This window comes from Olea europaea, chromosome 10 (assembly GCF_002742605.1).
Source record: "Olea europaea var. sylvestris chromosome 10, O_europaea_v1, whole genome shotgun sequence".
NCBI lineage: Eukaryota > Viridiplantae > Streptophyta > Magnoliopsida > Lamiales > Oleaceae > Olea > Olea europaea.
The window spans coordinates 32,704,608-32,715,609 of record NC_036246.1 but is presented as its reverse complement, the minus strand read 5'-3'; the positions used below and the strand labels follow the sequence as shown (position 1 = coordinate 32,715,609).

At 33.5% G+C, this 11,002-nt stretch overlaps 2 protein-coding genes across 3 annotated transcripts; one reads left to right on the top strand and one right to left on the bottom strand.

Annotated features, from left to right (window-relative positions):
• The first annotated feature begins 618 nt into the window (after nt 1-618).
• On the top strand, nt 619-2,956 carry LOC111401880 (40S ribosomal protein S15a-1). Of its 2 annotated transcripts, none has more exons than XM_023029843.1 (4): nt 619-761; nt 1,789-1,939; nt 2,039-2,199; nt 2,657-2,956. In XM_023029843.1, exons 2-4 carry the CDS (start codon nt 1,807-1,809, stop codon nt 2,753-2,755), a joined length of 393 nt encoding a protein of 130 aa, XP_022885611.1. In that variant the 5' UTR covers nt 619-761; nt 1,789-1,806; the 3' UTR covers nt 2,756-2,956. The 2 variants fall into 2 exon arrangements, with proteins under 2 accessions (XP_022885611.1, XP_022885610.1); XM_023029842.1 differs by having other exon boundaries at nt 686-829.
• Nucleotides 2,957-6,700: 3,744 nt separating this feature from the next.
• Nucleotides 6,701-9,446, bottom strand: LOC111401879 (NAC domain-containing protein 92-like). Its single transcript, XM_023029841.1, has 3 exons — nt 9,200-9,446; nt 8,124-8,389; nt 6,701-7,477 (listed from the first exon to the last, which is right to left on the bottom strand). Exons 1-3 carry the CDS (start codon nt 9,351-9,353, stop codon nt 6,938-6,940), a joined length of 960 nt encoding a protein of 319 aa, XP_022885609.1. The 5' UTR covers nt 9,354-9,446; the 3' UTR covers nt 6,701-6,937.
• Nucleotides 9,447-11,002: the final 1,556 nt, after the last annotated feature.

Below are 11,002 nucleotides of genomic sequence, written 5' to 3'. Positions count from 1 at the left end.
AAAAAAACAAAAAAAAAGAAAAAAGAAAAAAGAAAAAAAAAAAAAAAGAAAAAAAAAAAAAAAAAAAAAAAAAAAAAAAGAAACCACCACCATCGCTGCCACTGCCTGCACCGCACCACATCACAGTCAACGCCTGCACCACACCACAAAAACGTCACCACACAAATACCATTACACAAACCACCATCCAAAATTATCCCAACCGCTAAATCCACCATACAACGTTGCTTTTGCTTCGCAGGCTGGTTGCGGTGCTTCGCCTATGAAGAGTCGTCGGAGTAAGTGGGTAGATTTGCTTCGCGGTGGCAACTCGCGGTGATTCGTATAAACTCACCGCACTGCGTGGTAAAGATTGTCGCGGTGTTGCTTATGTGGTGGCGACGCACACGATGTCATCAATTGAAGTGAAATGTGTAAGGTCTCGGGCGACGACATAGCAAAGGGAAAGGAAGGGAGTTTGTGTGAGAGAGAATAAAATTAGGGTTGGAATTGAATTAAGGGGTAATATTTATTATATTCGTACTTGATTTTTGAATAATGAAATTTGGTCCTTTATTTTTTAATTCTAATATTTAAATAATTTTCACTAAACATTTTGTTAAAACTGAAGGCCCAAGAGATGGCCCAAGTTCATTAAAATACGCAAGGACAATTTGGTAAATAAAGCTGAAGCTTGCTCTAACATAACCACTAGGGTTTTTCTTCCCCATTCCACAAAATCCTAGCAGCGCCGGTTTCTTTGGATCTTTATCGCCTTTCTGGTAACCGGTGCAGCCTTCGTACGCAGCAGTCATTCACGCCGAAAGAGTGCTCATTTTTGTTTTTATTTGTATGTATCTGCAATTTGTGTGTTTGTTTAAATGTTTGTAGCTGGAAATAAATGTATCTTAGCAACGAGTTTTTAACAGTTCCAATAATTTGTTTCTCTCTTATTTGGCATGTGTTCAGTTGAATCTTTGAATTCCCATCTCACATTTCTTTGATCTTCTTAAGTCTTAATGTCTTTGCAATTTTTCGAAATTTTGTTGTGTAATGGGCGTTGATTGTAATTAGTGTTATGTGGTGTTACAAAATTGATTTCTTCTTGAATTTTAGGTTATAAAATTGGCTTTCATTTTGTCTATTAGGGTACTGAACAAATTGGCTGGTTTCAGAAATTAATTTTAGGTAATATAGAACCCAAAATGAGGATTTTTCTTGTTTCCTTTTCATTTTTTGGGTTTCTATTTTAAATTTGAATTAATGGACACAAGTGGCTTAATCTGATAGTTGATATTGTACTTTTTTTGCGAAGCGTGGCTGGTTTAGGAGCTCTTGGTTATGACTAAATTATTTGTCGTCTATGAATTCATGAATCTTAGTCGGTGATTCTTGAGGATTTTTTATTTGGCTAGAATAATTTGTTTACTGTAACGAAATATGCTGATGCAACGGTATCATTATTGAGAGTTGGATGCATAGAATAGTGTATAAATGTTGGTTATAGAAATTAATCAATTTGGCTGGTTTGATTTGGTCAAATTATGCTTTTTCCCATTTTCTTTTCATTTTTGGGTTTCTTCATTAATTTTGAATGAATAGACATAAGTTCTACAATCTGATTACTTGACATTTTGCATTTTTATTTTGTGATTGATGGCTGGTTTACGAGCTCTTGGTCAGACTCATTTACTTCTCATGTTATGAAAATATGAATTTTAGTATGTGATTCATGCTGATTTATTTGGCTAGAATAATTTATTTAACATATGAAAATATGCTGATGAGTTGTTTAAATATGATTGACAGCATAAGTTATAAGCAAAGATGGTGAGAGTTAGTGTGCTGAATGATGCGCTTAAGAGCATGTATAATGCTGAGAAACGAGGGAAGCGCCAGGTCATGATAAGACCTTCTTCCAAAGTTATTATCAAGTTTCTCCTGGTTATGCAAAAGCATGGTATTTACAGCATTATGAACTGTTAATACCCTGCATTGATTTGATGCATGATTCTGTGAGGTTTTATAATTGTTTTCAACTTTTAATGACAACATATAGGCTACATTGGGGAGTTTGAGTATGTTGATGATCACCGTTCTGGCAAGATTGTGGTCGAACTGAATGGAAGGCTGAACAAATGTGGTGTGATCAGCCCTCGATTTGATGTTGGCGTGAAGGAAATTGAGGGATGGACTGCAAGATTGCTTCCTTCTAGACAGGTAATTCTCAAAAAGCCCCCCTTTGAGTTAATACTCTTTTCGGAAGATGAAAACTTTAGTGATGCGTGATGTACTAAACTAAGCCCCTGTTTGAAAGTTTTTTGAGAGTATAAGTTATGAGTCCATGAAATGTATGGTTAGAAAGTGGTTAAAAGTTGTTGGTCCAATGAATGTGTGAAAATGAAGCTTGACCAGCTTCTAATATCTCGTGAATTGGTGCTTGTTTGGTCGTGCTTTTAAGTTTTTGTAAGCTTGTCAAACATAGTTTTAACCATTTTCTTTGGGACCCATAGCTTATAGGCACTTAAAAAATTTGCCAAACATGCACTTAGTATCTATAATGATTCGTACCCAAGTGATGGAGGTAATACAACTAAATGATGAGACAATCGTATCATATTTCCAGTTTTTCTTCCTTAACACATATGTATGTCTAATTGTAATGATAAACCTGCAGTTTGGATACATTGTGCTGACCACGTCTGCTGGTATCATGGACCATGAGGAGGCTAGGAGGAAGAATGTTGGTGGAAAAGTCCTTGGCTTCTTTTACTAGGCTTGTTTTGACTCAAGTTTGTTTCCGTCTCTGAGGAGGTTTTGGGTTTATTTTGAACTTGTTTACAGTTGGGATTGGCCCAAAGTTTGACAAATGGTTTGTTGTTTCAAATTCAAGTAGAGATTTTGGCAGCACTTTTTTAATGTTATCTTATTTTTGTCGACGTTTAAATCTGCTAAAGAGCATTCGCTTTTATTTCTGTACCAGTCTTGAAATATCTCTGTGCCCATCAAGTTAGAGGTTCTTGGATTGCCAGGACATAAGGGTTCGGTTTTTCTTTACACATCAAACATGAAAAAACATGATCCTATAATAGCTTAGAAATTGGGGATATGTTTGTTCATGTTCCTTTACCTCTTCTTCGAGTTGTGCTATAACAATGTCGTAACACGAAAATCTGAATCCCATTTTCTGTCTATAAAACTAGATTACTTTTATGGTATGTTTCATAGGAAGGATTAGATAACGTTGAACGTATCGCAGTAATTTGTAGTTTGTCGTGATATTTCTGGAAAAGCCTACACTCGAATCAGAGCAAAACTTGCTTAGGATGTGTTAAAAAACATTTGATTTATAAATAAATAGAAATAAGTGATGCATAATTGGGTAATCCTCGTAGATCTCACAAAATGTGTAGAAAAAAACTGATTAGAGGGGGATTATAAATAGTTTATAAACTAATTTATTCTTAAAAATATATTGAATTGAGGTGTCAGACTGATCGATGAAAATGACAGGTAAGAAGACAAGGCATGCTAGAATGCAATAAAAAAGCTTGATTGAGGCAGTGAGTCATTGTTGGGATAGTAGCTTCAATAAAGTTACTTGTATAAAGTTGGGTTACAAAGTGTGTTGATAAAATTCAGATCATTGATTTTAAATGATTTAAAAATATGTTTTTGAAATGATTGGTGTAGATATTATTTTGTCATCCAACTTTGTCAACTTCCTTTATAAGTGTAGCATACTCATAGCAGCCTTGCTACTTATGAGGTCCATTCTGTATCTTCTAACGCAAACGAAAAATCAAGAAACACACTAACAAGTCAAAAGAAAGCCAACAGAGACCCCCATTCATAAAATTACATTGACTACATTTATCTTCATGTGTTTTAAGCTTTATGAACATTTTTAGGAAACTCTCTATTTTTAAAGAGCATATTCTACAATTTAGAGATCAAAAAAGTTTAAGTGCTTCAACAGGCGATTTAAATTAAACATTTAATTTTACTACTTCCAAAAAATATTTATTATTTTTTCTTTTTTTTTTTATTTTCATTAGCTTACCTATAAATTACTATATCATTTTGTTTCATTGAAAATTGAAATATTTTAACTGCTTTAATAGAGAGTGGCTATTTAAAGACGTGTTTTTTGAAACACGCCTCTTGCTTATGTAAAGTTGAGATCTGGTCTTAGAATTGGCCATCTCCCAATCGTTAATTTTCAAAAACAACGTTCACTATAGTCCAAGTTTATTATTAATTTCCCTTTTCGACCTAATTTTAAACTTTGTTTTAATTGTACAAAGTCAATTTTGAAAAAAAAAATATGCTTAAATAATAATACAATCAAGAAGATTGATACTAAATCAATGAAACATAATTTTAGGCCTAGCTTGGTTTAGATAGAAATCATGTTTCTAATATATTTTGATAAAAATTGATGAAATGTAAGATTGAAAAGTTAATAAAAAATTTGAATTCTATAAAATGTGTGATTAAAAATGAGTTTAAAAAAAATAAAAAATAAAAAAGGAATTTTGAAAAATGAGGCCAAACGGGGCTAAAATAAGTGTATTTTATACCTTATTTCCTTTGCCTTTATTTTCAATGTAGGCCCAATAGAAGTGTAAAATTGCAATTGGACCCCAAACTTACCAAATTCAACAATTACTTCTAAGGCATAAATTGAATTTTTACATTTAAAATATTGACTTCGAGAACCTTAGGATACGAAATTTTTAAATTACTATTAAGTCCATGAACTTCTGCAAAATGCAAATAAAACATAAAATTCGAGTTGATACAAACTTGACGTCGTCATGTGCCAAAAATTTGAGTTTTTGTGAAGGTGAAAGTTACTATCAAACTAAGTTTGGTAGGGATATATTTATATGAGAAAATTTTATTCTTCAAAGACTGTATTCATTGTGCCGAGACACCTTGTGTTTTCACACATGAGAATAGGTTGGAAGAGTGGTGGTGATGGTGTCTAGATTGATTGCGAGCCCCTACGCATCGAACCCGCTGTAAATCTAACTATTTGATTCCATAATTTAGTATATTAAGTTAAGTTATCAACGATTTTGCACTAATTTCTTCTTGGTGGACCGAAAGTCTGAATTTCAATAGACAATGGAATATTTGTTTTTGATCGATTCGTCGTAGCAAATCAGCAATTTTCAAGAAATGCCTTACACACTACTCGTCTAGCAATCAAGCAGTGGAATTGCATTCGAAAGTCTAGGGATTTTCCCTATTAGATCATAGCTTATAATGACACTATTATATTACTAGAAGGGAAAAATTCATAACTAAAAGATTAAGTATCATTGATTTCAAAAATAAGAACAAAGGTTTTAAAATTCAAAAATCGGATATTTATTAAAATTTATTATGATTTAATTTGTTATTTATATATCTTATTAATTGAATAAATTAAGGTTACAGATCTATACAATTTGATCACATATTAATGACTTAGCCCTTGTTTGAGTATCATTCTTTTGATAAGAATGAATTTCTGAATAGTGTATTAATGGAAAATATGTGGTAAAAAAATAAGAAATTTTTTTTAATTTACATGAAATATTATTTTATTAAAGAATGTGTGGTTGAAATGATGTCAAAATACTATTTAAAAATGTATTATATGTCACAAATTATTTTATTGTCACAATTTAAAAATTATGTAAGTCACAATTTGTTCATCGATCACAAATAAAAAATTTATGAGTCACAAATTATTTATCGACCACAAATTAAAAATTTGATAAGTCATAACTTAAATTTTTAGGTTATATATTATCTAGTGGTCACAAATTATCGGTTACATGTTGTTTATTGGTTACAAAATATCCAATTTATTCGCCACAACCTCAAATAATTGGTCAAATATTATTTATTGGTCACAAATACCCACAACTACCTCACCCATTGCCCTCACTGCCACAACCATCGCCTCAACCTGCACCACCAAAATATGGAAGCTATCGTCGCCGACACCACCACCACCACCACTCCAACCAAAACCAACACCTCACCTCCATCAACTACCTGTACCACCACCACCACGAACACCACCAACCGTAAAAAACCACCTACAAATACTACAAACCACAAAACACCGCCATCTACGGGGCCTAGTGGACTCCCAATGTCACCACAAACACCGCCAATGGTACTGGAATTTGTATACCGCTCGTCGCTCCATCTCGTACAGCATCGGGATCTCTCAGCGCCGTTCTACATCTCGAAATCTCACAGACAACTCCATCATCGCTATGTAAATGGTGTCGAGCGGCGAGATTAACACAGCCATCAAAATTTATATACCCACAGATCGAAATCTTATGCCTCCACACCTCGCACTACCCTTAGATTAACGCACCTCGTCGCTGGCAGATTAATGCCACTTGCGCACTACACCTTGCACAGATTGAAGCCTCACGTTGAACCACCTCCCACAGTCGCTCCGGTGTGTGGTGAAGAGAGATGATGAGAGAATGGGAACGAGAATATGATTATGGTCAAGGGAGAGAGATTTAGGGTTTGGCTGTTTGGGTGTTCAAATCGGGGTATGGATGGATAGATTAATTGAATTTTATATTATTAAAAAATCTAAATTGAATTTTATATTATTAAAAAATATAAATTATTATCTGAATTTTGAACAAAAAACTTTTAAATCTGATTTTAGAAATGGGCATTTTAAAACTATGGATAGGTGTAATTTCCACTTACTAGAAATCAAGATTCTTATTTGGGGTATGGACTTCGCCCATATCTCCTGTGGGTTACAATACATATAAGAAGCCCCCACCGTGATTCACTATACAAGATGACAACATGTTTGATATGCAGTATTGGGCTGATCCGACATTACAAATGGAAATTATAATTATTTTTCTTCCTTAATGTTGTTGCGTATATTCCAACGTACTCAACAATTTACGAAAGTTTAGAAGTAGTTAGTAGTGACACTTGGATTGACCTTCACCAAGTTCTGGTAGTCCACATCATACGACTGCTGCTGTTCTTGTGTTTGCAGCTGCTGGACAGAATCTAAAACCCTAGATGAAGAAGCCACTATATCAATATTTCCAAATTCAGAAGAAATCCCTTGTGGGATAAATGATGAATAATCGGCACTCGTGTCTCCTTGGGGCTGCGGCTGATGGCCTCTAAGCTGCAATGCTGTAAGAAGCAAAGAATTCATTGAAAGATTGGAACTTAGCAGTGGCCAACAGCTGGTTAGTGATGGCTGAAGAGAGTTTGCTGCAGCATTTATCCAGTTCATGTTAGGATCCGGCCCCAGCCCGTTGAAGTTTTGTAGGGCAGCGATGTTGTTGGAGATGTTTGGTAATTCGATGTCCCCGAGCTCATTGATCATTCCATTTGTATCACAAGGAGATTCTTGGGATTGCGGTGATGCCGGTGTTTGCTGAGGTTTCTTCACCGTCGAACTCTTTAGGAAGACTCTGCATACCACCCATTCCTCCTGAGAATCAACACATATACATGTTCAAAATCCAGGATTATTCCTGTAATAGTTTGATTTTGTAATTACGACTGCACTTATATATTTATGTGCAAGTTTCTTGATCCCGTATCTCTTGTACTCGAGTCACGGATAAACTATAGTGAGACGGAGTGATTGAATCCCACTTCTTTCTAGTGGGTTTTTTTCCATCGTTTCACGCTTACAAAAGATTCTTTCATTTTATAATTTTTGAGTAATACTAACTGAGTGGCATTTAACACAAATGATCTAAATGGACCAAATGGGACATATATCCTTACAATTAATTGAACTTGTTATTTGATGTCACTTGTACGGTCACTTGAACTGGTTTATCTCATTTATAACATCTAATTAGTATCATTCTCTTTGTAATGTAGAGCACACATGAAATACAAAATTTGCAAGTTGAGGGGCTAGAAAATAGAACGAGAAAGAGGAAGAACTCAACCTCTTCCAACCAAGTTGCAACGTATAATACTGTTGTCTTGTCTAAATATACAAACGTGCATATTTACCTTTGTGGGGTTTACATACTATGGGGATCACCCCATATTTATAATCATCAATGCAAATTATACTTCTACCCATGCATAAAGCGATAAAGATTTATTAGATTATTTACCTTTGCGGGTTTGAAGGCAAGCTTGGTTTCTAGTCTATATTCATGCATAACCCAGTTGGTTTTTTCACCCTTGGGAGCTCTACCTCTGTAAAAAACTAGGGTTTTCTTCATTCCTACCAAGACTTCACCGCGATAAATCTCTCTGTCTTTGCCTGTTGTTTTCCAGTAACCTGCTTCTGTAGCTCTATTCGTCCTCAATCCAGTTGGGTACTTGCGGTCTCGCAAGCTGAAGAAATACCATTCTTTTTCGCCCATGGCGGCTTTGGCTGTGGTAAGATTTTACATAAAAATTAAGGTTATAGTTGTTGAAAAACTAAATTGAAATAAATAAAGTTATCCATACTCTAACAGTAAATTTTCAACAGTTTCAAAACTTGCTTTGTCACAGAGTTCAAGTGTCGCCGTGAGTCATTGATAATAAAATTTGTGCACAGATCCCATCTATGTTTAAAAATAAAGAATTTCTTTGCACGCGACAAAGAGCGTTGAAAACTTAATTTGAATAAACTATAAAGTTCATCTTCTCTTTCATAGCTCAAAGTTTCAAAAGATATGGTTCAACATTAATAATTTTAAAAATTGAAAAGAAAATCTATACATTTTATGGTTGTGGAATTTTATCCATTATTTTTAGCATCTAGTTTATTTTCCATGAATGTTTCGATGGTGTTTTTGATAACTCATTCAGTTCCAAGAACAAAAAACTGGAAAAAATTCAATTGTTCTTATAAATAAAAATAAATAAAAATCCTTTTTGACATTTGAACATTTTAAAAAACCAGAACATTTGTTCATCGTGTTGAACAAAAGTCCAACTTTTATCTACCAAAGAAAGAAAGATAAAAATTGACAGACTCTTGTAATACATATGGTAGACTTATTTTTGTTTATTCAGGATTCTTCTTTCATGTTTTTCTTCATTATAAATCAGAAAGACCTATGCCAAACTCCACACCTCATCGATGGAAGACTTTAACAAAAAAACTCAAAGAATTTTATTTTCGACGAAATTATGGGATCAAAACTACGAAATAATTATTGATATGCGATTAGTCAAACACAATTTAAACACATACCAGGGAGATCCCAAGGTTCACACTTATTAAGATCAACATCAGTAATAGCCCTAGAAGTGAAACCAAAATCTGAAACCTTATTATAAAGATAATAAGTGATGAGTTCTTCATCTGTGGGATGAAACCTGAATCCAGGAGGAAGATTTTCCTGCATTTTCAGCCTCTCTCGATCAACAAAACTCGACTCGTCCGAAAATATAATAAATTCTGTGAAAATGAAATGAAGTACGGATGCTAAAGGGTTTATTATAAACTGGTGCAGCATGCATGTGCTTCAAGAACAAGCCTCCATGGCTGCTCTTTTTCAATTCTGATAATTACAGCTAACACATTGACAAAGATAGCCATGAAGAAGAATTAGATTTGGATTACCAAGTTTGCCATTAGGGTTCTGAATATTTTGCAAGAAAAACTTGGGAAAATGACATTTTTGGAGGACAAAAGTGACAATTCATTCAGTAGAAATAGTATGTATGAATTTTCTTAAAGGCATAGTCCAACCACCTTCAACCATTTCTACCCACTAAAAATCTATATCAACCCAGCACTTTGTCTGATGGGAATATTGCTTATCACCGACGCACCCTTTCTTTTTCTAAACACGTGCTTGTTTGGTTACGCCTTTGTTTGATCTACATTATTTTAAAATTTATTTTTCTCCAAACTCATTTTCAATTACACGTTCTTTTAATAAAATAATTTTATATTAAATATAAAAAATTTTCATACTTTTTTACCACATATTCTTCAAAACAATCACTGTTACAAAATATATTCTTTCAAAAAAATAAGGCTCAAACGAGCCCTAAATTTATCAATGGGAAGCTAGTTTTTTCTTTTAATATCTTTTTCTTTGTCTGCATAATTTCTTCTCATCTATTAATATTCTAAGGACGTTTATTGATTTTCATATCATTCTTATAATTTCCAGTAATAATTTGGTGCACCACATTTTAATTTCAACGAAGGTCTCCATTTTTCTAATTGTTACATTTATGTTCTCAACTTTTATTAACTAGCACATCTTATTCTTAATGACAATTTTTATTCAGAAAATCTATTAGAATGACATAAAAAGATCGAATGATTCTTCAGTCTTTATTAAGGAAAAAATCTAACAAATACAGGAATTCGACTTTTATTTTAAAATACGCTAATAGAATATTTGAATAGAAATTTTTATCAAGAACGATATGTGCTAATTAATTGAAGGTTAAATATAATAATACTTTAAAAGAATTAAGAACATAAATTTGAAAACGAGAAAACATTATGGACATTCATTTTAATTGAAAATGTGGTTCACCAAACAAGTTTGTGGTGTGATTTCGATTACTCATTTTCTGGTTGCTTTAACGCTAACTACGGCAAAAACCCCTCCGCCGCCTCTCCCCGCCCCTGCCCTTGCCCTCTTGTTATTAAGAGGTAATATTTTGAATTGTCAAATATGTATTGAGAGACTAAATTCAGAACAGCAAGTCAGCTCATTTGTCGCCAAAATTCAAGATAATGACACTTTAATTAGTTTTACAGCACCCCGCTTAGTAGTTGTCAACTTGTCACTATATTTTTACATGGTGGTTATTTTGGTCATACAAATTGTCAATATTCAATTACTATATATTGCAAAGTGAACACGTTGAACATTATATGGAAGATTTTTTAGTTTTATGGGGAAAAACTCAATTTGGTGCAGTGTCGGTTTATACTTTTTAACAATTGCAATCATCAATATTAATTATATCTCTGTTTTTCTTTTTCTTTTTTTCTTTTTTTCTTTTGGGTTTTGGGGGGGTGGGGGTG

What these genes read in the sequence shown, in the direction of transcription:
- LOC111401879 (XM_023029841.1), bottom strand. Translation starts at nt 9,353, where the DNA reads ATGCAGGAAAATCTTCCTCCTGGATTCAGGTTTCATCCCACAGATGAA. An exon ending in TGAACCTTGGGATCTCCCTG is followed by an intron (nt 8,390 to 9,199) that starts GTATGTGTTTAA and finishes ATCTTACCACAG; the next exon opens with CCAAAGCCGCCATGGGCGAA. An exon ending in TTGCCTTCAAACCCGCAAAG is followed by an intron (nt 7,478 to 8,123) that starts GTAAATAATCTA and finishes GTTGATTCTCAG; the next exon opens with GAGGAATGGGTGGTATGCAG.
- LOC111401880 (XM_023029843.1), top strand. Translation starts at nt 1,807, where the DNA reads ATGGTGAGAGTTAGTGTGCTGAATGATGCGCTTAAGAGCATGTATAAT. An exon ending in CCTGGTTATGCAAAAGCATG is followed by an intron (nt 1,940 to 2,038) that starts GTATTTACAGCA and finishes GACAACATATAG; the next exon opens with GCTACATTGGGGAGTTTGAG. An exon ending in GATTGCTTCCTTCTAGACAG is followed by an intron (nt 2,200 to 2,656) that starts GTAATTCTCAAA and finishes ATAAACCTGCAG; the next exon opens with TTTGGATACATTGTGCTGAC.